At 63.4% G+C, this 27,970-nt stretch overlaps 1 protein-coding gene across 1 annotated transcript; it reads right to left on the bottom strand.

Annotated features, from left to right (window-relative positions):
• Nucleotides 1-592: 592 nt before the first annotated feature.
• Nucleotides 593-26,303, bottom strand: FBXL18 (F-box and leucine rich repeat protein 18). Its single transcript, XM_008156008.3, has 5 exons — nucleotides 26,169-26,303; nucleotides 22,115-22,330; nucleotides 17,621-19,164; nucleotides 11,556-11,774; nucleotides 593-4,163 (listed from the first exon to the last, which is right to left on the bottom strand). The coding sequence occupies exons 1-5, from the start codon at nucleotides 26,184-26,186 to the stop codon at nucleotides 4,007-4,009; spliced, it is 2,154 nt and encodes a 717-aa protein (XP_008154230.1). The 5' UTR covers nucleotides 26,187-26,303; the 3' UTR covers nucleotides 593-4,006.
• Nucleotides 26,304-27,970: the final 1,667 nt, after the last annotated feature.

Genomic DNA, 27,970 nt, shown 5'->3' with positions numbered 1-27,970 from the left:
GCCGCGGCACCGGCTGTCTGTCTCCTCCCGCGTCCCCCCCTCTGCACGGAAAGGACAGCCTCACCTGCAGCTGAACTTGTGTTAGCCACTTGGTGTAGCACTGACCCGGGCTGTGGTGAGAGCACGTGTTCAGGTTTCGTGTCTGGTCCCCTCTGCCTCTCACGCCTCCGTCCAGGGCCCTGATCTGACCAAGCAGGCATCCATGGCGGGCAGTGGGTGACGGGCAGTGCGTGACGGGCAGTGGGTGATGGGCAGTGGGTGCCGGGCAGTGGGGTGCAGTGGGTGACGGGCAGCGGGTGACGGGCAGTGGGTGATGGGCAGCGGGTGCCGGGGCAGCGGGTTCAGTGGGTGACGGGCAGTGGGTGACGGGCAGTGGGTGACGGGCAGTGGGTGACGGGCAGCAGGTGACGGGCAGTGGGTGATGGGCAGTGGGTGACGGGCAGTGGGTGACGGGCAGCGGGTGACGGGCAGCGGGTGACGGGCAGCGGGTGACGGGCACGCCTCGGCCACCCTCCGGGCTGGGGCTGGGGTCACCGAGAGGGGAAAGGTCGCAGTGCCCCACCGAAGGACCACACAGCTGCCTGGTCTCTAAATCAAGTCCACTTTATTGGAAACGTCCACATGCCACAAATGTACGTGAAAATACCAAAACGTAGTTTAAACACGAACTCAGGAGCGGGCATCACCAGACGGACAGTCTGTCACCGACAGGCAGGCGACACGTAGTCGTCATTTAGCACCTGGTCACACACACCGCGGGACCCCGCAGCCAACCCAGCCCCTCAGGGACTCGCTGGCTCACCTGTTCTGGTCAGAGTCACGCTCTGACGGGCAGTGGTCGGAGGCACGGCTGTGCCAGGGCTGGCAATGCCCGAGGCCTGCAGGGTGTGCGAGGCCCGCCTGTGCAGATGCGCCCGCCGCAGGTGAGCACAGCAGGGGTGCGGCTCCCCGTTAAGGACGTGGCAGCTGCTGCCTTGCCAGGGTCAGCACAGCAGCACCCCCTCCCTCGACCCACCCTGCCAGGCCCTGGCCTCAGCTCCGTGACCGAGTCCACGGGGCCTGGGGGGCCGCAGGGGCCCTGCCCTATGACATGTCGCCAAGCCCCACACTTGAGAGGTGGAGAGCCGTGGGGAGCGGCTCGTTTAGAGGACACGTGGCCTGTCGGGCCCACAGCTGGTTTTTGTTTTAAGTGGCTGTGGGTACTTGTTCATCGCGCCCAGTGGACCCGGACACTTCGTTAGAACCCCAATGCAAAGAGGCCTGGTGGCCATCGGAGGGGGCCCCGGCCCCTCCTCAGTCCCTCCCTTTCCTGGAGGGCTCGGGCAAGGCCAGAAGTGTGGGTGCCCACGTCCCCACCCACAGCTCCCGCACCTCCCGCTCTCAGGCTGAACCCGCTGGGCCCTGCCAACGGCCACGCGCCCTCGCCCACGGACTTCTTTCTTACAAGGTCTCCGCACCCTCCACCCTCACGGAGCCGGCAGCAGGGCCCGGGCAGCGGGAGGCTGCGGCGCCCCAGCACCCCGAGGGGCCATCAGGGCAGGCCTCCAGGCCTGGACCCATCAGGGCTGAGGCACCGGTTCAGACCCCCAGCCCACTCCTCCCCAGCCTTTCCAGCCCAGCCTCCTCTGACCCTCGGGGATTAGGGAGTGTGGCCCTGCGTCCGGCCTGCCGAGCTGCGCCTCCCCAGCCAGGGCGCCCGCTGACCCTCGGAGCCTGGAGCAGAGGGCCCAGGGCCTGCCCCTCCTGCCCTGGGAAGGGCAGCCGAGAGGCAGGGAGGAATCCCGCTGTATGAAGGGGTGTCCGCAGTCGGCCTCCTGGGGCTGGAACAGATACACTGACGTGAAGAGGGGGTGGGGGGCCCTCTGCGTCCCTCAGGAGCGCCTGCAGGCCTGTGGCAGGAGGTGGCCTTGGGGTGTGGGCTCCCTTTAACAAAGGGATAAATGCCAGACCCGCCTTCCTCCCTCTCCTCTCGCTCACACACGTACCGTGCACACGAGTGTGCATACATGCAGACACTTGATCATACACAAAGGCTGGGGACCCATATGCACGCACACGCCATGCACACATGACTGTGGACTACACATACAGGTGTATGCACAGACACGCACGCACACACGCCGGTGCTGACCAGGCAGCATATGGCCCGCTGCCGAACAGCCCGGCCCTGCCAATGGGGGACCATTAGGGTGGTTCCTTCCCGGCGGAAAAGGCTGCAGAACAGAAACTGCAATTAACTCCGGTGCCACAGCAGCACTCAGCGGGGACAAGCGCGTCCTCAGCATCTGGCGAGGCCTCCTCGGTGCAGGGGACACAGCCCTGGCCTCCCGCTCCCCCAGGCAGCGCCCCACCCCCCGGGAGCGGCCCCTCCCGGCATCTGTCGGCATAGACGATGCCACTGGGTAAAAAGTGCCTGCTCGTGAGAACGCCACCCAGGGAAGGCGGGGGGCAGGCACACAGCCACAGCTCGGGACCCGAGTCCGGGCTCTGGATGAAAGGGGGACCTGGCCCGCGGGGTCCCAGAGCGCCAGGCCACCTGCCCTCCTCCTGGGCTGTGCCCATACACCTGGCCATCCTCGCAGGGTGGCCTCTAGGGCCACCTAAAAGGAATCCCAGAAATTGGGGAGGGGTGCCCCCCCAGACCTTCATCTACTGCAGAGGATGAGGCGGCCAGGAAGAGACAGGGCCGGGGTGCTGCTCCCGGGCTGGGTGGCTGGGTCAGGACCCGGACGTGAGGCTGCAGGCCTGGGGGGCCTGCTGAGGGCAGGCAGACTGCCGGAGCTGCTGGGACCGAGGAAGACTGGCGGAGGCCTGTGCGCCCCGGGCCGGCCCGCGGCCTCCCGCAGCCCCCACCACTGCAAGGCCCCCTGGACCCTTGCCTGGCGGGTGGGGCTGAGCTGTTTGCCCTTCGGGACCCCAGGAAAGGGCCTGGGATGGTACCAAGGGGCCAGGTCCCCAGTCCTTTAGCAGCAGCTAAACCTCAGGACGCACAACACGGAAGGGGGTGGCTATCACCACGGAAACGGAGTGGGAAGACAGCTGAGCTGAGGGCCAGGATGGGCAGTGGGGTGCGGGCAGGGCCTTGTAGGCTCTGCACCCCCAGCCCAGAGGGAGAGGGAGGTGGGGTGAGTCAAGCCCAGCTCGGGGAGCCGCCCCGCCCAGCGATACCCAGTCGGAGGTCTCGCGGTGGAGAAGGCGGAGGGCGGCGGGCACAGGAGCCCGCACACGGCAGGCCGGCCGCGTGTTTGGAACAGCGCGTGGAGCTGGTTAAAGTGCTGCGTGAAGCGGCTGCCGTGAGTGATGCGATCGTCCTCACCTCCTAATGAAGCCACAGCCACCCGTTTCCCCAGAACCACAGGCCCCGGGAACTGCCGTCTGAATGCCGCCTGGGAGGCCTTCCCCTGGCCCGCCCAGCACCCCGGCCCCGGGGACCCTGCCCCCCGGCCCCGCCCCCGGTGACGTCACCTGGCTGAAACGCTCTGGACACTGGGGGGTGAGACACGTCTTCCTGGGCAGGAGCGCCCACACCTGCAGCCCCTCCCTGCGGGCTCCCTGCTCCCCGCTCACAGGGGACCCGAGGGCGGGCTTGTTGGGGTGGGCCCCAGGCCACCCCTCCACATAGGCAGGGGACCAGGAACGTGTGAGCGGAGGGACACTTGGGGGCTGAAGTGAGGGGGCAGCACTGGGACCTGGTCAGAGCCCCAAGACATCAGGGCGCCGCATTCGTGTCTCAGCTGGAAAACCTCCGCTCCGGCCAGGCCTGCGTCGCTGCCGCAGGCTCTTCCCGCCTCTGCTCAGTCACAGCGTCCACTGAGGAGTCCTCCCGGGGCCGGCGGTACGGGCGGCGGGGCTGCCTCCTCTGTGCCCGCCCAAGGGTCCGGGGCCTGCGGACAGGCAGCGAGCACGTGCGGCCCGGGCAGACGCGGAGGCCACACGCCCGCCGAGCAGTCCCGCGCGCGTCCTCGGCCACAGAAACCACAGCAGCGCGGGAGACCGGCCGTCCCCGTCACCACCACAGGTTGGGCGGCTCCTCGGCCACTCGGCTCTTAAACAAGGTGATCTCGTCCAGGTGCACCATGGGGACGTCCCGGATGACGTCCGTCAGGCCCTCGTGCAGCAGGGGGAAGATGACGACGTTCAGCGCGGGCCGCTCGGCCTGGAAACTGAACCAGAAGCGGGGCGTGAGCAGGGCCGCGGGGCACCTCGGGCGGCAGCCACCGTGGCCGTGGGCTCATGCATCCGCCTGACTCTCCCGCTCCCAGGTGCCACAGAGATGGGGCTGGAGGAGAGGCCCGAGGGGGCGGGGCAGGCAGAGGGAGCCTTGCCTGGGGGGGGGGGGGGGGGGTGTTACCACAGCAGCGTGACCACCTGCTGCGGAGGCACCTCTGGGTCAGGCGGAGGAATGGAGGCGGCTGAGGCCAGCCTGTGGGAACAGCCCCTGCTTTCCTGGGCAGAGGGAGGCGGTGCCCAGGAGGGCAGTGACACACACGCTGCTGTAGGACCGAGGACGCACCTGCAGGGGCTGGAGAGAGGGACCAGGGCCGAACCCCCACCCTGGAGGGGGACAAACTCCCAAGGCAGGTGAGGCAGCAAGTCTCCCAGGAAAGGAAACCAAGACGGCCGCTGGGAGCGGCAGCCATCGCCTGAACACGTGGCAGCAGCTGTCACAGCACTCCCCGCGCTGCCCCGGGTCCCGCCCTGCAGGGGACAGGAAGTCAGCGCCCTGTGTCCGAGGGCCTCGGCCGGCGGGCACTGCGCTAAGCGCCAGCAGACGCTCCGTGCTGCCCTCCGTGGCCAGCGCAGTGAGACCCCCTTCCTACCTGAGAAGTGGGCGTGGGCAAGCGACACCTGGCCACAGGCCCTCAGCCGTCCACAGCAGAGTGCCCCCTGCCCCCCACCGTCAGACTGGGGCCGGCCACGTGCAACTGCCCAGACACAAAACCAAGTGCCACCCGGAGCTCAAGGAGAAGGGGGGACACCGTGGACCCCCCAGAGTGAGAAAAGACCCAGAACCTCAGGTCTCGGGTGGCAAGAGGCGGGACGAGCCGCACAGAAGGAACCTGGGCGTTTGCCAAGGAGAGCAAGGCCCCCACCGGCGCCGCTCCAGGGAAGGACCCGCCCAGCCGCCCAGGCCCCAGCCCTGGGTTAACGTCGCCGTGAAGGAGAGGCCAGAAAGCACTCGTAAAACCTGACTTTTGGGCAATAAAGACGCCGAGGAAGTGCCTCCGGCCCTCGCACGCTGTTCTGCTCGAGGCGCGCTGTGTGGCCGAGAACCGCAGCCAGTCCTGGCCTGCACCCGCGCCCCCTGGCTACACCTGAAACAGAACATCCTCGGGAGTGGGACCCGGTGCAAAGGCCCCTGCCGCGCCCCCCCCCCCCCCCCCCCCCCCCGGGCTGTGAGGAGCTAGCTGTCAGAGTGCTGAAGGGGATGGATTTCTCAGCAGGAGCCAGGAAGGCCGCGGCTGCAGTCCCTCCTCCAGGCCAGGGCTCTGGGCCGCAGCTGCCCAGGTGGTCAGACGGACGGACGGACGGCACCCGGGGACTGCGCAGAAGGGCACTGGGTGGAGGTGCCGCCCCCGGACGAAAGCACGTCCCTCCGAAGGCTTTCCCTTCAGTTCGCACCTGGGGAGCCGGGCCAGACCAGCGAGCACCAGGCCTCCTCCTGTGAAGCCCGCTGCGGTGCTCAGAGAGCGGCTTTGCAGAGTGAGGCCTAGTCAGGGACAAGACAGCGGGAGACGCAAATGCAGAGAAAGAAATGGCTCACTTCCCAGGGCGGGGTGGGGGCGCCCCGGGAGGGAGGCGCGGCTCTGGCCAGGCCGGGCGTGTGCGGGCCATGTGCTCCATGGACTCTGCTGTGTAACTCACGTATGTGTTCAATTGTGCTTTTGCGTGACTCAACTGTCGTCTGAGGTTTAAGTAAACAGATTCCGGAGATAAAACAAACTCGTCAAAAGCTGGGCTGGTTATGCTTGGGACTCAGGACCTGATCCCCGAAGGGGCTCATCGCATATCTAACAGCTGACAGCGCCCCCCAGGCCTCCTGGCGCCCCCCCAGGCCCAGCCTGCCTTCGGCTGCTCTGGGCCCTGCACTGGGCGGAGCCCTGGCCTCCAGGCTGTGTCCTCGGGGCTGTCACTCAGGGACCAGAGGCAAAGCCTACAGACCCAGCGAAGCTGATTCCGAAGCCAGCCCGCAGCTCGGCCGCCTGCTCCCACCCAGGCGAGGCAAGAGGAGACCGGGGGAGGTCACCCAGGGGTCATGGCTGATCTGGCAGAAAGGCCGCCCCTCAGGAGAGCCTGGGAGGAGCGAAAGGACTCTGCGTTGGCAGCTCCTGGGGGCCCGTCAGCACCCCCGGGGGCAACGCTGCCCGAGCGCCCGGGGAGCAGACGAGGCTGCACTGAGGACACGCACTGCGTTTGTTTCTGTCCTGACAACGGGAAGCAAAGCGAAAGCTGACCGCCTCTCCCGGGCGGGTCTCAGAGGCCGAGTGCGGGGAAGTGCGGAAAGTCATTCTCGCGGCGGCGACGCTCAAGCTCTGTGGAGGACGGTGGCCAAGAACCCACAGCCTGCCGCGGCCGGTGTGGCTCAGGGATTCCAACGTCAGCCCACAGACCAAAGGTCACAGGTCGAGTGCCGGTCAAGGGCACGTATCTCAGTGGCAGGCTCGATTCCCAGCCCAGGTAAGGGTGTGGGAGGCAACCAATCGATGTGTCTCTCTCACATCCATGTTTCTCTCTCTCCCTCTCTCTCTCCTTTCCTCCGTCACCTCCTCCCCTCCTTCTGCTCACTCTAAACATCAATGGGAACATATCCTCAGGTGAGGACTTAAAAAGAAGAAAAAGAATCCCACAGCCAGCCTGCAACTCCCAGAATGCAACGCGCTGCTCCCTGGGGAGGCAGGGAAGGGGTGAGAGAAAAGAAAGGCGGCAGAAGTGACAGAAGTGACAGCCGTCCAGCCTCTGGCTTTGCCCGCTCTCGCTCCACTTGGTGGCCCGCAGGCCTGGAGCAGACAAGCTGAAACTCTGGTTCCCGTGAGCCAGGGCGCCACCTGCTGGCAGTCGCAGGACAGCAGCGGGGCACCTCCCTGCGCCAGGCCTGAAAGTGCAAATGGCTCTTAGGAAGATCATCTGGAGCTTTATTGACACAGAAAACCCAGGATGGAGCGTTAAGTCAAAAAAGTCAGATGACGAAAACCAAATGAGAGCCCCATCGGTCCCGGGCCACAGTGACCTCCGCTTGGAACCTCGGGAGCCTTCACTTGAAAAGAGCTTGACGCACAGTCTACACTCAGAACAGCCAGGGAGGGGCGCCTTCCCAGGGCTTCTCCCAGGAAATTCAGCAGCAAACTGCAGACCACAGGCCCAGTGCAGCCGCCGCCCGGCCGGGCCCGGACCCTGCCGCCCCCGGCTGAGGCTCCGCGGGATTCTGAGCAGCTGGGCCTCCTCCGGGTCCTCCCCCACCAGCGGGTCCTCCCCCACCAGCGGGTCCTCCCCCACCAGCGGACACGGAGAGCTGGAGGGCGCGGCACCCTCCCGGCCACACTGAAATGAGGGTGCCCACCCTCAGCCCTCTTTCGGGGGCCCCAGGGCGTTTCCTCAGGAGCAGAGCGCCTCTAAATGCTCCGCTGCTAGGTCAGCTCCTCCCCGGAAGTGCTGCTCGGCCCGATCCTGGGTGCTCGCCTAAGGCCAGCGCAGCTCCGGGGAGGCCGCAGGCGCAGCAGGTGAGAGGGCCCAGAGGCCTGGGGGAGACGCAGCCCCAGGAGGACAGCTGTGCTGTTGCTGTTTAAATACATTCCCCTGGAGGCCCGGTGCACGAAACTCGGAAGAGCAGCCCTTCGCAGCCCCGCTGCCTCGGCCCTCGCAGTCCGGCTTTGTCCGGATGGTGTCTCCGCTGTTTGGCTGTTCGGTCCATTTGCGTATTACGCTTTTATTATTATAGACTAGAGGCCCAGTGCACGAAATTCGTGCACGGAGGGGGGTTGTCCCTCAGCCCAGCCTGTACCCTCTCCAATATGCGACCCCTGGAGGGATGTCCGACTGCCCGTTTAGGCCCGATCCCGGTGGGATCGGGCCTAAACGGGCAGTCGGACATCCCTCTCACAATCCAGGACTGCTGGCTCCCAACTGCTTGCCTGCCTGCCTTCCTGATTGCCCCTGCTTCTGCCTGCCAGCCTGATCACCCCCTAACCACTCTGCTGCCAGCCAACTTCCTGTTTGCCCCCAACTTCCCTCCTCTGCTGGCCTGGTCACCCCTAACTGCCCTTTCCTGAAGGGTTGATCACCTCCAACTGCCCTCCCTTGCAAGCCTGGTCCCTCTCAACTGCCCTCCCTTGCAGGCCGGGTGCCTCCCAACTGTCCTCTCCTGCTGGCCATCTTGTGGTGCCCATCTTGTGTCCACATGGGGGCAGGATCTTTGACCACATGGGGGCAGCTATATTGTGTGTTGCAGTGATGGTCAATCTGCATATTACTCTTTTATTAGATAGGATAGAGGCCTGGTACAGGGGTGGGGGCCAGCTGGTTTGCCCTGAAGGGTGTCCCGGATCAGGTGGGGGTTCCCTTGGGGCGTGGGGCGGCCTGAGCGAGGGGCCTGTGGTGGTTTGCAGGCCAGCCACGCCCCCTGGCAACGCAAGCAGAGGCCCTGGTATCTGGAATTTATTTTCCTTCTACAATTGAAACTTAGTAGCCTGGAGCGGAGCCAAGCCTGGGGCTCCCTCCAAGGCCGAGGCCGGCAGCCATTTGTGTTGGGGTTATAATTGAAACTTTGTTGCCTTAAGCGGGTGGGCCCGGCCAGGGTGTGCGGAAAGCTTTGCTTCCCCTGTTGCCGGCGGCAACCCTGGCCTGCTCTCTCAAGTTCCATTCTGCCGCCATTTGTTTGAATTTGTTTACCTTCTATAATTGAAACTTTGTAGCTTGAGTGGAGGCTTAGGCCTGGCAAGGGCAGGCGGAAAGCTTGGCTTCCTCTGTTACCTAGGAAACCTTGCTCTCTGTGGCTGTAGCCATCTTGGTTTGGGTTAATTTGCATGCTCGCTCTGATTAGATGGTGGGCGTGGCTTGTGGGCGTAGCTTGTGGGTGTGTCGGAGGTATGGTCAATTTGCATATTTGTCTATTATTAGATAGGATTGATTTCAGAGAGGGAGGGAGAGATGAAACATCAATGAGAGAGAATCACTGATTGGCTGCCTCCTGAACGCCCCCTACTGGGATCGAGCCGACAACCCGGGCATGTGCCCTTGACTGGAATCGAACTCAGGACCCTTCAGTCCCCAGGCCGATGCTCTATCCCCTGAGCCACACCAGCCAGAGCAGGACAGTTGTTTTAAAATCTCAGCCTTTGCCCACAACCACTGCTACTACATCTAAACGAAGGCTGAGACGTGAGAAATTCAGAGTCCCAAGTTCCCTGCACCAACTCACAGAAGCAGGAAGGGGACAGGGCTCCACGCTGGGCGGGGGTGGTGTTTGAGGGGACAGAGTCTCAGCGTGGGAAGATGAGGAGGTTCTGTGATGGTTGCACAGCAGTGGGAATGTGCTGATTTCCACTGAGCTGGGCTCTTAAGCCAGTTCAAATGCTACATTTTCTTACGTACATTTTACCACAATAAAAAATTTTAAAAAAAGGCTCGACCGGCGTGGCTCAGTGGTTAAGCATTGACCTGTGCACCAGGAGGTCACGGTTCAACTCCCAGTCAGGGCACATGCCCGGATTGCGGGCTCCATCCCCAGTGGGGGACGTGGTGTGCAGGAGGCAGCTGATCCATGATTCTCTCTCACCACTGATGTTTCTATCTCTGTCTTCCTCTCTGAAGTCAAATAAAAATGTGTTTTTAAAACAGAAGGCAGAGCTGTAAGGGAGGAGCGAGAGCTGTGACTGAGGAGGAGTGGAGTCCAAGATGAACTATGACGTGGGAAAGCAGAGCGCAGGGGAGAAGAGGTCGGCGAAAGGGTGGCGTGCTCGCTGTGCACAGCTCGTACAGGGAGGGTGGAGGAGGCGGCCGAGGCTGCGGCTCGGGGGGAGGCCTTCTCCAAGCACCCCTTTACTTATTTTTTTACCAAGCACCCCTTTCAGAGCCGACTCAGAAACACAGGAAGACTTCGCACACCAAACACACACACACAGAGATAAACCGAACAGGACGTGGGTGCCTGCAGGCGGAGTGCTCCTGGGGCAGGCAGACCCGACCGCACGCGGGTGAGTGCCAGTGCCGGGACGGGACCGGGACCGGGCGGGGGGGGGCGGCGGTGAGGAAGGAGCCTGAGGACTGGGGAAAGCGTGTTCTGACTGGATCCCATGAGGCTCAGACAAAGAGCGGCACCAACACTACCCCAGGTCTGTCTGTCTCGGTGCAGTGGGTTAGCGATCCCAGCACCGCCCGCCGCGTCCACTCGACGGAATAGATCCCAAAGACACTGCGGACGAGGACCAGGCCGCTGGCCGCCGGAGGGTCACGGCGGAGGGGAGGCCCTGAGGGACCCCGTGACCCTGGGCGGGACCGGAGATGTGGGTGGGAGTGTTTTCCATCTACACGCACAAGGGAGGCAGGGAAGTGAGCGCGGGCTGTGCGGCACACCCCTCAGCCTCCCACTGTCCCGAGCGGAGCGGTGAGCACACCCGAGGCCCGGGGCTCGGGCTCTCCAGACCTCTCCCCTCATAAGGACAGGCTTCCTGCCGGGATGGCTGACCCCGGGCTGGGGGACGACACCAGAGGCGACACCTGACCGTCCTGTAGTGACAGAGGAAGGAAGGGGAGCAGGGACGGCCTTTCTCAGAGCAGACTTCTCGCTAACCAACGCAGAAGGAAGAAGGAAGCAGAAGACCATCCCTGGGCGAACGCCGCGCGTTCACGGTACCAGACCTGCTGGTGCGAAAGCCGCTGCCCTGCGGAGACGGGCCGGGAGACCCCCAGCGTCTCCGCACAAGAAAAGGGGAACAGGGGCTTCACGCAGGGACCCCTGGCGGCCCCGCCTTCACCACGCGGCCCAGGTCAGCCTGGCAGTGACAAGGCGAGGACACCGTGTCCCTGAACTGCTACAGAGGACGCGGCATCACCCTGTGCTTTGCTGGCCAACCACCACCAGACAGACCCGAACGGACGGCAGTCCGCCAGTGCCTTCACAAGTGTCAAGGTCACAGCAGACAGGACAGACGGAGGCGACGTGACCGCTGAGCCCAGGAGGCTGTGTGTGGAATCCTGGGACAGGACCAGTGGGGAAACCGAGGCAATGCTGAGCGCGAGGGGGACGGGCTGAACTGCGTCGCCCGCCCGTGTGATGGCACCATGGGGACACAGGGGAGCTGCGGGAAGCTAGATGAGAGCACGTTCGCCGGGGCTGAGGGAGAGGCCGCCCAGGGAGAGGAGGCCCTGCTGTGAGTGGGAACCAGCCCCTGTTCCCGCCATCACTGCCCGGGGCTTCTAACTCCAGGAAATGATTGTGGGGCGCTCCCTCAGTGAAGCCTGAGGAAGCAACAGCAGCCAGGACTCCCCGGGGCGGTGGCTGGGATGGCGCTGCCGCCAGGCCTCCTGCACCCGCAGCCCCACCCGCCGCGCCCACTCACCTGCGGAGGAGGGTCTGCTGCAGGCTCTTGCAGGTGGCCAGGGACTCCCCGGTGAACATGTGGCACACGACGACGTGCAGGCAGCGGGCCATGAAGGCCAGCACGGCCTCGGGCTGCAGGGTGCCGCTGCGGGACACCAGGCACAGGCGCTGCAGCGCGGAGCACTGGCTCAGCGCCTGGAAGAACTGCGTGTTGGCGCTGAAGTAGGGCTGCTCCAGCCTGGGGGGGGGGGAGAGGGCATGTGAGTCCGCGGAGGCCCGCGCATGCTGCTGTGAGCAGGGCCCCCCAGCAAGCAAGCAGACCCTGACACAGGCTCAGGCCGGATGTTCGGAGTGGCCCCGAGGCCAGCCAAGCAAGTCCAGCTGGCCATCCCACCACGGCCAGGACCGTGCCGCTCGCTCGCTGCAAACACAGCCAGACCCGGGACTGTCTCTCTGGGCCACGTCCTGCCCATGGAGCAGACACCCCCGGGTGCCCAGGCAAGACCGCCATCTGCATGCCACACCCTGCTTCTCAGCAAGCTGAGGCCAGGCTGGTGGGTCCGGGACACGCCAGAAAGGCGGGCTGCAGCTGGGCGCTCATCCTAACAGGAGCGGAGCTTCGTGATGACCCCCGTCCAGGCCCCCAAGTCCCCAGGTGGATGCGGAGAGCGACACAGTGAGGCTGACCCAACCAGGGCGCAGGCAGGGAGGAGCAGTCAGCAGGCTCCCCTCAGCCCCCAGCCCAAACCCAGGCCCCGCACTGCAGTCCCCCTCGCCCCGACGCCCGGGACACGGGTCACAGGCGGGGAAGGATTTAAGTCGGGTCTGTGAGAACAAGGGCAGACGCGGGCCCCGGGCGGGCCTCCCACAGAAGCTCCCGCAGGACAGGCGAGCCGAGCCGCCCTGTCTGGGAGCCATCAGGCACCAGAATGCCAAGTGAGGCCGGGCCTGCGCTGCCACTAATGCAGCACTCCCGACACTGGCTGTGGGGGGCGCCAGTCCTCCTGGGGGTGCAACTGAAACGCCTGCGCCCCTCCCGCCCACACTCGGGGTGCAGAAGGCAGCCCAGTAGGCTGCGGGCGCGGACAGCAGGGAGACACGGGCCTGGCCCTGGACTCCAGGGGATGTTTCGTCCTAGAAAAGCCGGGAATTCGGAGCCGGGAGGGGAGGGCAGCGCCTGAGATGCAAACCCTCCAGCAAAGGCCAAGGCGGGGCCTGGCCTCGGAGCCCAGAGAGCGAGCGAGCGAGCGGCCTGGGAATCTCCTCAGGAAATGCCGGGCACACTATCTGATTCTTCTAAACGCAAATTCTTAAAAACCCAAAGGTGAGCATCTCCTTGGGAACATGAAGGGGCCACCTTCCAGACTGGGACTGCCCAGCCACACGTCACCTCCGAGGGGCGGGACGCAGCGGCGGGGAGGCCAGCCTGCGCCTCGGTCACGAGGTGGCGCTGCAGGTCTGCTCCCCGCCCAAGCCTTGGTGCCAACCTCCTGGCTCCACAGCAAGCAGGCAGAGCGAGGGGGGGCTGGGGACACACTACACCATGTTCTCCGGGAGCAGCCACCTGCAGACCGCCCCGTCTGAAGGAAGCACCTGGCACAGGTGGTCAGGGCGGGGCGGGGCTGGAGGGGGGTCCTGCCCACGGCAGCTGTCGGGGCAGGGGGGCTGGCGTGGCCACACCCTCCCGTCTCCTGGGTGGGCTGACAGAGGTCAGTGTCAGGGCAGAGGATGAGGACAAGGTAGCCTCGTGATGGGCCTTGCCTTGGGGGGCCTGTGGCCCTTCTCCCTCCCAGCCATGCTCAACCTCCCAACCAGTAAGGCTCTGGCCTCCAACCCCCTTGGCGGTGGCGAGGTCCCCTGAGGCTCTGTGGCAGACAGGACTCAGGCCCTGGCTGGTTTGGCTCAGTGGATAGAGCATCGGTCTGGGGACTGGAAGGTCCCAGGTTCGATTCTGGTCAAGGCACATGCCTGGGTTGTGGGCTTGATCCCCAGTACAGGGGTGTACAAGAGGCAGCCGATCAATGATTCTCTCTCATCATTGATGTTTCTCTCTCTCTCCCTCTGAAATCAATAAAAATATATTTTAAAAAAAGACAGGGCTCGGGTCTCCCGCCTCATCGGCCCAGCCAGCTCTCAGGCCCCACAGCCCCAGGCCCTGGCTCCAAAAGGCTCTCGCTTCCGCCCACACGCTGCCCGGATTCCAGGTCACAGGCTGCTGCGTAGGGTGACTCAGGGTGACGCTCCCCCCACAAAGGCAGGGCTCAATCAGTTCCAGGAAAGACGGTGCCTTCTCTGTCCAACTCGTAAAGCTCGCTGCCCAGGTGCGCCGCATCCAGAGCCGGCCAGGCCCCAGCAGAACGACGGTCCCGCACGGCCTCCCCACAGGAGCGGCCCTGCTGCACGGAGGCAGCTCCCTGCCCGGGCCCGGCGGGCACACCGCTCCCATCCATGGGCCTCACTGGCGGGGACAGCGGCCTGGGATCCCGGGAGCTGCCTCACAGGAACACCGCTGGGAAGCGCAGGAGCTGCCACAGGCCACTGTGCCGAGCTGGACCACCACCTCCTTCCTGCATCCTGCCCTCCTGCGTCCTGTCCGTCCTGCGTCCTGCCCTCCTGCGTCCTGTCCGTCCTGCCCTCCTGCGTCCTGCCCTCCTGCGTCCTGTCCGTCCTGCGTCCTGCCCTCCTGCGTCCTGTCCGTCCTGCCCTCCTGCGTCCTGCCCTCCTGCGTCCTGCCCTCCTGCGTCCTGTCCGTCCTGCGTCCTGCCCGTCCTGCCCTCCTGCCTGCGTAGAGGCACCACCTGCTCCTCTCACTCAGCCTCCCGCAGGCAGGGAGCCAGGGGAACGGGGCCACTTGGCGCGGTCAGGAAGAACCAGGGTTTGTTCTGAACAGGCAGTACCGCCGATCAGACGCGGTTCTCAGCAGCCGGCGCACAGAGAGGCCATTATGAGCTGTGGTCAGGTTCTCGGCCTACAAAACCGTCCAAGTCCCGCGGCCGCCCAGCCATGGAACTCATGCCGCGTGCACGGCCCTGCTCCTGGGGAAGACCTCGGCCACAAGGACCACATCCCAGACCCCTAAGCCACTCGGTGACCACAGGTGCTGTTACCCTGCTCCCTGCTCAACGGTCCATGAGGCAGAAAACGCTCCCAACTGCCCACAGAGCAGCTGTGTCACCCGGGCAAGTTCATTAACCCCCTCGGCCTCACTTTCCTCATCTGCAAAATGGGTTAATAGCCCTTGCCAGGTGGCGCTGTCAGTTGAAGCATCGTCCTGGACACCGAAAGGTTGTGGGTTCGATCTCAAGCCAGGGCACACACCTAGGTTGCAGGTTCGATCCCCAGTTGGGGTGTGTATGGGAGGCAACCAATCGGCATTTCTTTCACATCGATGTTTCTCTCTCTCTAAAAATCAAAGAAAAAAACATCTTTGGGTGAAAATTAACAAAAAACATATTTTTTAAAGGGCCAAGAATGTCTACCCCCGGGGGGCTGTTAAGCGGGGTCCATGCCTGTATGCACAGGAGCACCATTCAACCCACCAGCAGCTGCTGCTGCCACCTCTTCCCTCAGTTCCGGAGCACCTGCCTCTCACCTGCCCCTCCCTCCCACGGCCCTGCTTGGTCGCCTGTGCCGATTCTTCTCCTCCTCCTCCTGACAATTTTCTCCCCTTCAAGTCCTCAGACTTTTTAAACTACGTGAACACGCCCTAGCTGGTGTGGCTCAGTGGATAGAGCGTCTGCCTGCGGGCTGAAGGGTCCCGGGTTCGATTCTGGTCAAGGCACATGCCTGGGTTGTGGGCTCAATCCCCAGTAGGGGCGTGCAGGAGGCAGCCGATCAGTGATTCTCATCATTGATGTTTCTCTCTCTCTCTCCCTCTTCCCTCCTCTCTGAAATCAATATATATATATATATATAAACAAAATAAACTACGTGGATGCATTACTTTCACTGGTTTGTTTTTCTCAAAGTCTCCCAAATGGTGACCAAATGGTTTGACCGTAGTACAGTTAGAGAAGGTGTAAGGTTTATGGCTTGGCAATAAGGTAAAAAATAAAAATAAATAAGGCAAAAGCAGCAGACCCAGGGCCAGGAGCACTGTGCTCGGAGGTCAGTTCATGAGAACTCAGATGCTCCCGGGCCCCAGTGAAGGAACCGTCCATTCCTGATCACCAGGCTCCCGGGCTAACGGGAGCGACCTGGCGGGCTTCATCTGCGAAGGGCACTCTGGACCCATTTGCAGCTTCCAGCTCCCCAGGCCTCTGCCCACACTCAGGGCTCCCCCACGGGGCCAGCGACGGGCCAGCCGAGGCGCAGGAAGGGGTCAGGGGAGGAGACGCTGAATGGACAGGAGCCAGTGAGAGGAGAGGGAGCTGGTTCCTGGTGGCTGCTGGGAGGGCTGGGCGAGGGGCAGGCCTCCGCACCCTCAGAAACTGGAAAGCCAGGCCTGTCCTGGAAGGGGCGGGGAAGGGGACCAACTGCTGTAGCCTGAACCCCCACTCCACCCTGGCAGGCAGTGGCCCCACTCCACCCCGGCAGGAGAGGCCACACCAGAGAAATTGCACAGAGGCCCCGAGTCGGGCCTGGAATGGGAACGGCAGCTCCCCCTGCCGCATGTTCTCAACGTCTCGCCTTCTGTCGCCTCCCAGCAAGCTCCGAAGGTGGCCGAGCCTCCCAGGGCCCAGACCAGTGGAGCTCAGGCTGCAGGCACGCAGCGGGGTGCTCACGCACCGGCCTCACCGTTCGCACTAAGTCAGCCTGGTCTCAGCTTTCTGAGCGGGGCTCTGAGCGCCTCACGGTTCTCAGAGCAAGTGCAGCCGGCACGAGAAGCATAAATGACCGTCCCCTCGCGGCACGGGCTCTCGGGTGCTCAGGCTGAGCACGAAGCTGCAAATCCGGGGCCTGCGGATCCAACACGGCAGGAAACGCCAGGCCCGCGTGCCCTGCTCTGCCCCTGCAAGGCCAGTCTGCCGCTGGCCTGGAGGGAGCGGCGGGGTGGGCGCACGCAGCCTGCTGACCTCTGGAAGCTCCAGCTCGTCCGGCTCCTTTCCTCTCAGGGGAAACCTCCTGAGGGGGCGAGAGGAGGTCTGCAAAGGGTACAGTCTCCATTTTCTGTAACTCAAGGGCCAAGGTCAAGCTCTGGCGCTAGACTGACCCAGGTACACTGTGAACCTGAGCTCCTCCCTCGAGCCGCCCTGCTCGTCGGTGAAGGACCGTGTGGGGATGAAGTCAGCCAGTGCCTGCGCGCCCTCAGCTCTGGCCCTCAGCAAAGTGAGCACTGACTACATGGGACGACACACGTGTCAGTGCCCCCTGCTACGGCCTCTGAGACCACCTCGCTGATCTGAGACCCCCCGCCACTTCCTCCCAACCCACAGCCCTCGGCCGCAGAGCGGGGTGGCCGTAGAGCCGGGGTCTGCCGCCACCACATTCCGGGTCATTTCTGGAAATTATCCCATTTTTCAACATCAGATCAGTCCAGGTTTTCAAATACGTCTCAGGTAACGAAGGCTTCCCCTTCAATGCTGAGCCCTCGTAAGACCCTTCAGTCCACGGCACGACCCAGTGGGATCCACGTGGTGCCGTGGTAAGAGCCCGAGGTGGGTTCTCCGAGGCTGTGGTTCTACCTCCTCTCACCCCGGGATCGGCCCTGCCATTGTGCCCTGGAGGGGACCGCCGTCACCTCTCAGTAGTGGGCAGCCCCCTCCTGAGCCCGTCCATCTCCCAGCCCCGCCCCTGCAGTCCAGGCGGGATGCAGTGGGTCGCACCCTCCCTGTGCTGGCTGAAGAGCAGCACACGGCAGCACCCGGTGCCCTCAGACAGCCGCAGGCACGCGGACCAGGACGAGGCGGGAGCTCGGGCCCCATGCACACAGCTGCCCCGTGCCTCTGCACCGCCCCGAGTCCCATCCCTGCACACATTACCTGCCCACACCCCCACCCCAGACTCAGCTCCTGGCGACAGGCATGCAGCTGGTTCATCTGGGCAGGCACACAGTAGGTACGCAATCGCTTGCCAATTCAAGGCCCCCTGCCACCCTCCAGGCCTCCAGAGGGCGTCGCGGCCTCGGAGGGCTGCGCCCCTCACCTGAGGTCCTTCAGCCGCTTGCAGTGCTTCAGCATGTCGGACAGGGCGGACATGTACACCACCTTCCCCATCATGCCCAGGTGGGCCAGCGAGAGGGACTGGAGCTGCTGGCACTGCAGGCCGATGCTGACCAGCCCGGAGCCCGTGAGAATGCTGGGCAGCTGGGCCAGCGTCAGGTGCCTCAGGAAGGCCAGCTGGCCGATGGCAGCCACCTCCGCGTCCCCCACGCTCTGCGCCCGGCTGCAGGGCGGGAGGGAGTTGCGGATGGCGGGCTCGTTGCGGGGCATGGCGGAGGAGAAGTTGGACCCGATCAGCTCGAGGCGCTCCAGGAAGGGCAGGCTCCTCACCAGAGACCAGAACACGGAGGAAGGCTGGGGGCCCGCCTGCCCCGAGAAGGGGCTGGGACACGCCTGCACGCCGATGCGCACCTTCTTGCCGAAGCCGCAGGGCACGGCGTGCATGGCGGGCTGGGCGGGCTTGCGGTCGGCCCGTGGCGCCGAGTCGGCCACAGAGCAGACGGGCAGGGACAGGGAGCGCAGGTGGCTCAGCCGGGCCAGCAGCTGGCACAGGTGCCGGCCGGGGCCCTCGGCGCTGTGGTGGTGGGCGGCCGACAGGTTGAGGTGCCGCAGGTTGCCGCAGGCCGCCACCAGCGTCTCCAGGATGCCGCTGTCGATGTCGTCCTCCGCCCGGCGCAGCAGGGAGTCGGGGGCCAGGCAGTGGGCGCAGCCGCTGAGGTTCAGGCTGGCCAGGCTGCGCAGGTCCTTGCCCCCGTTGAGGAGGTGCTGGAGCAGGTGGCTGCCCGACAGGGCGCACCGGCTGAAGCTGAGGTAGAAGGGGTTGCTGAACTTCATGTGCTGGAGCAGGGCCGAGCCGTTGAGCCAGGACTTGGGCAGCTGCAGGGCGTCCAGCACGACGTTGCGGGCCATGGAGTCCAGGAGGTTCCTGGTGGCGCCGCTCTCGGCGAAGCTGCCGGGCACGGAGATGAGGAAGGCGTGCAGGTTCTCGGGGGTGCGGTCGCTGAGCACGGCCAGGTAGAGCCGCACCACCTCCTGGTTGATGTAGCCGGGCGCCAGGCGGGCGTAGAGGACGCGCAGGTTCTGGTAGTGGGGCACGTTGCTCTGGCCCACCATGAGCTGGCCCGACAGGATGGCGCCCTCGCGCGTGCGGTCCAGGATCTCGAAGTAGAGCAGCAGCTTCTCGAGGCTGGTGCAGCAGGGCACCACGCCGTACGACGGGGTGAACAGCGTCTGCCTGAGCTCCCGCACGCGGCTCAGCGTGGCCTTGCACTCGCCGCTCAGCTGGCCGGCGTCGAAGCCGGGGCTCACGTCGATGGCCAGGGAGCGCAGGTGCTGCAGGGCCGACAGCACCTTGGAGAGGCGCAGGGAGGTGAGGTGGCAGCCCGACAGGTCCGCCCTCACCAGGCCGCGGCAGCGGGCCACGTGCTCGATGGTGGCGCCCGACAGCCAGTAGCAGCCGGCCATGTTGAGCTGCTGGATCTCCCGGCCGATCGCCCTCACGAGCTGCTTCACCTGGTCCTCGCTGGCCTGCAGGACAGGGCGGGCGGGACGGGGAGCGGCTGAAGCACCAGGTGGCTGCCTCACCTTCACCGCTCAGGGCAGCCTCGCCCCTGGAACATCAGGCAGGGGCGGACCTGCAGAGGCCCTGCCCCGCTGGAAGGGACACTCTGGGGAGCGCTGGTGCCCCTCCCCCCACACGCTCACCTTCAGCCGAGTCAGGACCCAGCTGGTGGGATGTACATGGTGCCGCCCTTCCCGCCGGGAAACCTTTGGTGGTTCCGCAAAAAGCTTAACAGAGTCCCCCTGGGCCACCCCAAGGCCCACTCCGCCCCGCTCCTGGGTGCACCTCCACAGACTGGACCCCGGGCCTCGGGCAGGTCCTTTCACACCCACGCTCACAGCAGCGTGACCCACGACGGCCCAAAGGGACAGCACCCCACGGGCCCATCCCCGGATGAAGGATAAACAAAACGGGGTCCCTCTGTACAACGGAGTACTATTCAGCCACGGGAAGGAATGAAGTTCTGCTACCACATGGAAGGACCTTGGGGACATCACGCTCAGTCACAGAGGACCCCGTAGTTAGGGTCCCGCCTACGTGAAGTATCTGAAGAGCCAATGGCAAACAGAAAGTAGAACAGGGGTCACCAGAGGCCGGGGAGGGGGGGAGTGATTGCTTAACGGCTCCCGAGTCCCCGCTGGGGCGACGAGAGGCTGGGAGAGGCGCACAGCACCGTGCGTGGCTAACACCGCGCTGCGCGCCGAAGGGGGAGGCAGTCACTTTGTCACGTGCGCTTTGCCGCGCACAGTGGAACCCGCCCTGGCAGCTGGCCCTGGCCTTTGCTTTCCTTCCATCATGTGCGTCTGCACGCCACTAACTGCCCTAGACGTCTGTCCCGCCTGCTCGGTGAGCCACAACATGTCCAGACGGGCCCGGCGGCCAGTTGGCGACCGATGGACACGGGTCTGTTGCAAGCGAGGCCCTGGGACAACACCGCGTCGGGCGCCCGTGTACGTCACCCTCAGGCACCTGACCACTCCTCTAAGGTCACCATCCACACGTGGGACTCACGGGGGAGGACATGCACATGTTACACCTGCAGGCGCTCTGAGGGGCACTTGCCCCTCCTCCGCAGGAAAGCACCCTCTTGGGCAGGAAGCCGGACCCGAGTCAGCGCAGCCTCCCCTGCCCCACAGGGAGGAGCCCTGCACTGGAGCGGCTCCCTCCCAGTAACAGCAGCCAGGACCCTTCCCCAGGCTCCTGCGATTTGAGTTAGGGTCAAGGCCTTATTGTTAGCTTCAGGATCGGTTATCAACTGATTTTCAACAAAGGCTGCGAGGCCATGCATGAGGATAGGCTGACCATATGCCAAGAAGGGAGCCTCAACCCTTACCTCCCCGCAGAGAAAGATGACCACCACGCGGATCACAGACTTACCCGTCAGAGCTGAAAGGACCCTGAGACTTCTCTCAGACCTCACAGGAGAGAGTGCTGGGGAAAGTGGGCACCACAGGCATGAGAATGAGCCAGGGCCATCTTACCCCGAACACAAAAACTAACTCAAAATGGATTCAAGACTCGAATGTAAAACCTGAAACCATCAACGTCCTAGAAGAAAACTTAGGCAGTAAGGGCCTTGATGTCAGTCTTGGCGACGATTTTTTGAATCTGACACCAAAAGCAACCAAAGCAAAAACGAACAAGTGGGACTACATCCAACCAAAAAGCCTCTGCACAGCAAAGGGAACCAGCAGCAAATGAGAGCCAACCTACGAGAAGGGAGGAAGTGCCTGCAGATCATATCTATACGGGGCCGATATCTAAAACATATGAGGAGCTCATACAACTCAACAGCAAATAAAACAAGCAATCCAATTAAAAATGGCCGAGGATATGAATAGACATTTTCCTCAAGAAGATATACAATGGCCCGCTGGCTTGGCTCAGTGGTTGAGCGTTGATCTATGAACCAGGAGGTCACGGTTCGATTCCCAGTCAGGGCACATGCCTGGGTTGTGGGCTGGATCCCCACTGTGGGGTGTGCAGGAGGCAACAGACCAATGATTCTCTTCTCATCATTGATGTTTCTATCCTTCTCTCCCTCTCCCTTCCTCTCTGAAATCAATAAAAATATATATTTTAAAAAGATGATGACAAGGAGGAAATCTCATGACCTCAGGTTACACAAAGATTTCTTCAACAGAATACAACAAGCATGAATTCAAAAATTCAATAAATTGGATTTCACCAAAATTAAAAACGTACCCTCTCCAAATGTCACTGTTAAGAAAATCAAATGGCAAGCCACAAACGATGAGAGAAAATACTTGTAATAGGTGTATCGGACAAAGGGTTTGTACCCAGAATATACACAGACTCTTGAACCTCACAAAGAGCAAGAGACCATGATGAATGGGGAAAAGCCTTGCACAGTCACTTCCGGAAAGACAGACAAATGGCCCCCACAGCTGATGAAAACCAGATCGGCAACAGCCTTCGTCAGGGAAGCGCAAGTGGAAAGCACAAGATCCTGTCCCGCCCGGAATGGCTAAAACTGAGAACAGACACCACCAAGTGCTGAGGAGCCTGCGGCGCAGCCAGACCGCGGGTCCCCCCTGGGGGGTGTCCATGGCGCTCCCTGCACCGCTCAGAGCCCATGTGACTTCACAGGAGAGTGCCCCCCCCGATCCTGGGGCCGCAATGCCCTTCCTGGGAGTCAGCTGCCAAGGGAGGCTCCCTCAGCCGAGGCCGCCCCCAGCAATGTCCCCGCCCCCTCGCCCTCCCCCCAGGCGCACGCTCCTGCCCCTTCTGGCCCCTAGCTTTGGTCACATAGCATCTTGGATTCTGTCCCTGAGAACTCTGACGCTTGCCTCCTGCCTCCTGTCCTGAGCTGCAGGTGCCCCTCCTCGCAGATGGGCGTTTGGGTGGCTCCCCATCTCCTGCCCCCAAGAGCCAGCACCCCGCACCCGGCCTCACCTCGTAGTCCTTCTGCAGCAGCACCGTGTGGGTGAGGCTCTTGTCCAGGCACAGCTCCGCGAGCTTCCGGCACGTGTGCCGCACGTTCACCACCAAGTCCGTGCTGGGGACGTGGCTCAGGATGTGCAGGAGGATCTCGTCGGAGAAGCCCAGCAGGTGGGCACTGCCCGCCATCGCGGCGGCCGCAGGGGGCGAGTCGCCATCACTGGAGAGGTCCTGCGGATAAGCGGGCACCAAATTCCCATGGCATGCCCTTGGACAACCCTCAGCCCAGCCTCCCCAGCCAGGGAGAGAAGCCAGAAGCCCCCGCCCCGTCCGTGGAAAAGAAGGTGCCTTTACCAGAAACCTTAACTGCAGAGCAAGAACCCATGACAGCTCAGCCTGCGTGGCTCGGTGGCTGAGCATCAACCTATGAACCAGGAGGTCACGGTTCAATTCCTGGTCAGGGCACGTGCCTGGGCTGCGGGCTTGATCCCCAGTGTGGGGTGTGCAGAGGCAGCCGATCGTGATTCTCTCATCCTTGATGTTTCTCTCTCTCCCTCCCTCCCTCTTCCTTCCTCTCTGAAATCAATAAAAATATGTTAAAAAAGAAAGAAGCAACTGGGGAAGTAGCGGAGTCTGCACCTCACAGGGCTGCCGTGAGGGTGAACGAGTCAACGCACACAATCCGCAGAACCGTGCGGGATGGTGCCTCTGCAGCCCTGTCATTAAGGCCAATGAAACGAGAGGGCCGCCACGGAGGATGAGCCTGTGAGTCCTCACAAACGAGACCCGCGCTGACCAGACGGCAATACCGCTCCACGTTCAGATCAGCCGCCGTTCCCTGCACCTCGGCATCTGGCCAGAACGCGTGGTGGTGTGTCCCACCGGCTGCGCACACGCGTCCTTGCACTTCTGTGACGTGCACAGCTCTCCCCGCGAAGGGGCCTGCTTCCGTCCACTGCCAATGCCTGTGATGTGCACCCCCAGAAGGAGGGGTTCGACCGAGGTCAGTCCTCACGGAATCCCCAGCTCAAGGCCACAGGACGTCAGATGCTCTAACAGGAGCCCACGGGGGAAGGAATCTGTGTCTCCCCAACACCCCCCCAAACAGACCCTCCTGCCTCCAAACCGTCTGAGGGGGCGCCTCTCTGCCCACTCCCAGGAGAGTACCCAGAATTCTCTCCGCTGCCTTTTCCAGCGACTCTCCCTACAGGCCCCCCCTCCAGCTGCCTTTTCTGCACATATTTTCGTGGATGGAAGCGTTGAGGCTTGGAAAGCCCTGCTGCTGCCATGGCAACTGTGAAGTCTGCGGAGGAAGAACCTGTCTGCAGCCCAGGGCAGGCACTGTGGGGTCCCACCCTGTCCGACAGGCCCCGCCCCACAAAGGCCCCGCGGGCCCGGAAGGGGCTCAAGGAACACATCCCACCCGCTCAACAGCTCGGCCTCCCCACAGCCTTTTCTTCCTAAGAGGCGGCAGTCAGGGTGACTGCTCTGTCCTCCTGCCTGCCTCCCTCCCAGCTTCCCTCTCCCACGGTCACCTGGGCAGCGGGCAGCCAGCAGGCCCACGCCCACAGCTAGCCCGGTTGTAGTATTCCGTGTCCAGTGTTTTGGACCACAGGGAGTTTCCTTAGAAGGTTCCCAGCCCGAGTCACCTGTGAACAATCAATTCCCAGCCCTCAAGCTAGCTGAAGGGGCTCCATCTCCGGGGAGAGGCTGGAGCAAGGACAGGCCTTAGCAGGCAAGCTTGGCAAACAGGACTCGGGCACCGAGAGGTTACCCCTCCTGATCCCCAACCTGCAGGTTTACCAAAGGAAGAATGCCACCAGAGCCAAGAACATCGGGCAAAACACGGCACAAACACCAAATCATACCATTTCCAGTTACACTACTAATTCTAAACTTCTCAGACCCCCCGGATGACTTCCCACATGCTGGGCCCCGATGCTGGGCGGGCCTGGAGGAGTAACTGCCCCGCTGGGGCAGGTCATTCCATCCCCCTGGGACTCAAATGCTCCCCCCCCCCCTTTCCTGGCTTCACCAGATACCCTCCTCCCCCAGCCCTAGTCTCATCAGGTGAACTCTAATGGTCTGCGGGCTCACTCATCTCCTCACGAGGCCAGGAAGGGGTCGTTTTTAACACCCAAGAGAAAGAGGCACTGAACCAGGTGAGTCCACGAACCCCGGCTTCAGAATCATTTGAAGCAGAACTCCACTCCTCGGAAACTGTGGGGGGGTGGGAGGTGAGGGGGACCCTGCACATCCGAGCTCCAAACCAGCAGTGACTTTCACAACCAGAACAGCCCGTTCTGGAATCAGAGAGCGGGGATGGTTGCACAGCCTCGTGAATATAATTTTTAAAACCACTGAATTGTAGCCTTACCCAGTTTGGCTCAGTGGATAGTGTCAGTCTGCAGACCGAAAGGTCCTGGGTCCGTTTCCGGTCAAGGGCACGTACCTCGGATGCAGGCTCCTCCCAGGTCCAGGCCCTGGTCCGGGCGAGTGCAGGAGGCAACCAATCAAAGTGTTTCTCTCACATCGGTATTTTCTCTGTCTTTCCCTCGCTCTTCCACTCTCTCTAAAAATCAATGGAAAATATCCTCGGGTGAGGATTAAAAAAATAAAATAAAATCACTGAATTGTACACTTTAAAAGTGTGCATTCTGCCCAGCTGGTGTGGCTCATGGTTGAGTGTCAACCCATGAACCAAGACGTCGCCTGTTCAATTCCCACTCAGGGCACAGGCTGGCACTGCAGGCTCGACCCCCCGTGGGGGGCGTCAGGACGCAGCCAATTGATGTTTCTCCCTTCCTCTCTCTCTAAAACCAGTAAGAACATATTTTCTAATTGTGGATTTTATAGCATGTGAACTATATCTCCATAAATAAATAAAAAATTAGACCATCTGAGAGAGAGGGAGCTTGATCTCCACATCCAGGGTGGAACGAAACTCCTCTCAACCCAAGACACGCCCACAATGCAACAAGGGGCCTCACTGGCCAGGTTCCCAAAATGCGCCTCAAGGAGCAGGGGGGCCTCTGCGCCAGGACCCCCATAAGACCCAGGTACCAGACACTAGGCCCCTCCCCCACCCAATCTCCGCCTCAAGCACACACGGTTCACCAGAACCTGTCAACACGGCCGGGTACCCGGGGAGCCTTCCTCAGGAGGCCGCCATGTTCCTGCAGGAGGGCCCCACAGCCTCCCCTCAATCTAGGAGCCCCGCGGCCCTTCTGAGCCAAATTCACGGCCAAGTTAGAGGAGCTGTGAGCTACTCCCAACCATGTCCCACACAACATCCTCAAGCCCCATCACCCCAGTTGGCCAGCCCCAGGCGGGCCCCTAGGCGGGAAGAAGACAGAAACACGGGTACACATGAAAGGAGGTGGGAGCAACAAAAGGGAAGGCACCCGTCAGTCCAGACCCCGCCACGCCGGCTGCAGAGGAAACAGCTTGCAATGCTCTCCAGGGCGTCGGTGGGATTCTCCACGGGACTCGGATTTGTGGGGCGTTGGGGAAGGAATTCGGGGTAACTCCTAAGTCCCCCCGGTGAAATGGCTTTTCCTTTACGACCCCCCCCCCCCCCCCCCGTCACACACAATGAGGCTCAGAGAAAAGCTGCATTCCGAGATCGAGGATGGGTGCGAAGCGGTTTGGAGGGAGGACCTCTCAGAGGCCTGGGGCCCGGGGAGTCCCTGGAGGCCGGAGACGGGGCGGAGAGGCGGGGAAGACCCGGGGGGTGGGCACGCCGGGCTGGGAAAGGCACGGGAACCCGAAGGAGGAGAGAGCTGGTGCCTTCGTGGGTCAGGGCGAAGGCCTGGCGGGCGGGACGGGCAAGGCCAGGGTCAGGACGGGAGAGAAGGGGCGAGGCCGAGTGCAGGGTCGGGACCGGAAGGACCGAGCCCGACCGACGCCAGGGTCGGGGTGGCAAGGAGCGGCCGGGGCCGGGGCCGGGACGGAAAGAACGGGGCGGGACGGGGGCGGGATGAGGAGGATGCCGGGGAACCGCCGTCGGGACCGGGAACACCGACGGGCGAGCCGCCGGCAGGGCGGAGGGCGGGAGGCGCCGCCGTACCTCTGCGGAGCTGGCCATGTCGAGGGGCCCGAGCCGCGCCGCCGCCGCCGCCGCCGCAGCCCCAGCGCCTCCCGCCCAGGCGACCTGGGACGCTCAAAGCCGGCGCGTCCGCGGCTCCACACAGCCCCCGGCGGGGGCGGGGCCTCGCTCACTTCCGGCGCCCTGGACACGCACTTCCGCTCGCCCGTCGGCTCGCCCCGCGCCGCCGCCATGTTGGGTGCGGCGCCGCGACAAGGCCCCGCGAAGGCGCGGGACGGATCGGGGAGGACCCCCCAGGGGTCCCTCCGTGCTCGGTGACCTCATCGCTCAGCTTCAATTAATTTAAAAGCCCACGCGTGGCTCGTGGCGCCCGAGGGGCGGTGCCGCCGGAGGGAAGTTCCGGGGGGCAGGGCCCGTTCCCCGGTGCTGCCGCGCCCCAGCCGCGAGCTGTGCAGCTGCTCCCAGCACCAGCTGGGTGACGAGCGAGTGAGCGAGGGGAGGCGGCACCAGCCCCTGGCAGGGGTTCCGAGTGGCCCCAGCGTGTCCTTTGGGCGGTGCCGGGCCAGAACATGGGTTCGGATCCTGCGCTGAAGCGCTGTCTGACCTCCGAGCCTGTTTCCCCACAGGCGCCTCCCCGCGGCCGCGCCCCCGACTCCAGGGAGGTGTCGGGAGGGAGGGGCGAGCGCCAGCTTCCCAGCCCCTCCGCTGGCCCGGACTCCCCGCTGTGAGCGGCGCCCGGGGTGCCGGTGTCCGGGCAGGGCGGCCTTGCCGAGGAGGGGCGCTGCAGCCCGTTCGGGAGGTGCCTGCCCCTCAGGAGCCTGAGCTGCCTCTCGGGGGAGCCAGCCACCCAGAAAGGGAGCAGTTCCGTCCCAGGGCCGGGCCGCTGCGGAGGAGTGAGAAGGAACTCCACGTTCTACAAAACAGAACTGGCGTGTCTGGACGGACGACCTGTCCAGGGAGGCAAGGAAGCAAGCAGGCAGCGATCCGACTACCGAGGTGTCGGGGTCAACTCCCGCTTCCTCCCTGATCCTGTGTGTCACCGGGGGCCAGCCTCCGGCCTCGCTCAGCCTCGTTTTTCCTCCTGTAAAATGTGCGCAGGAGGGCGGGCGGGAGGCAATGTGGCCTCCTCTCGCTGAGCCTGGCTTGGGCAGGGTGATGCTGGGCCTTCGCTCCAAGCCAGACAGCATCAGAGGGTCAGCCCCGCGCAGGCCTGGGAGGAAAGGAGCAGGGCCTGAAGGACTCTCAAGGTCAAATGTGTGTCTCAGCTGCACTTCCAGAGTTTTTCAGAGGAAAAGATGGATGGAGCGCCTGCTGCAACTACCCCTCCACTTGTTCCTGACGTCCCGTTTCTAAGGTGTGCACGTGGACTGCGATGTAACTTCTCCAGGCATCTGGCCCCAACCACCCTCCCCTGCTTCCCCGAGGGTGACTAGTCCCTAGGCATCTGAGACAAGCATGCCCAAACTCCCACCTGCTCAAATCGAGGTCTCTCTCGCTCCCACTCTTTAAATAAATAAATTTTAAAAAGAAAACTTACTTGTAGCTCCCAGAGCTCAGGGTGTACTATCAACTGATTGGCCCAAAAGATCTAGAACTGGCCCAGGAGTGACTTCCGGTCACAGACCCTGCTTCCGGGGCCTCTGAGACTTTGGGGCTGGGGGAGAGCCACAGGAGCATCCTGGGCACTCTGCTGCCACTTCTGGACCGGCGGCTACGGCCCATGGGCACCTGCTGTGGTGTTTCGGGGCCTGGACCAGGGAAACCTAGTGAGCCCAGGGGACCCCAGGCTCCAGCAGTCTCCTCCGCACCCTCACTGGGGAAGG

The sequence above is a fragment of the Eptesicus fuscus genome, chromosome 6 (assembly GCF_027574615.1).
Source record: "Eptesicus fuscus isolate TK198812 chromosome 6, DD_ASM_mEF_20220401, whole genome shotgun sequence".
In the NCBI taxonomy this organism is placed as follows: Eukaryota; Metazoa; Chordata; class Mammalia; order Chiroptera; family Vespertilionidae; genus Eptesicus; species Eptesicus fuscus.
Note: the sequence above shows the minus strand (reverse complement) of the source record. Positions and strands in the feature narration are given on the sequence as shown.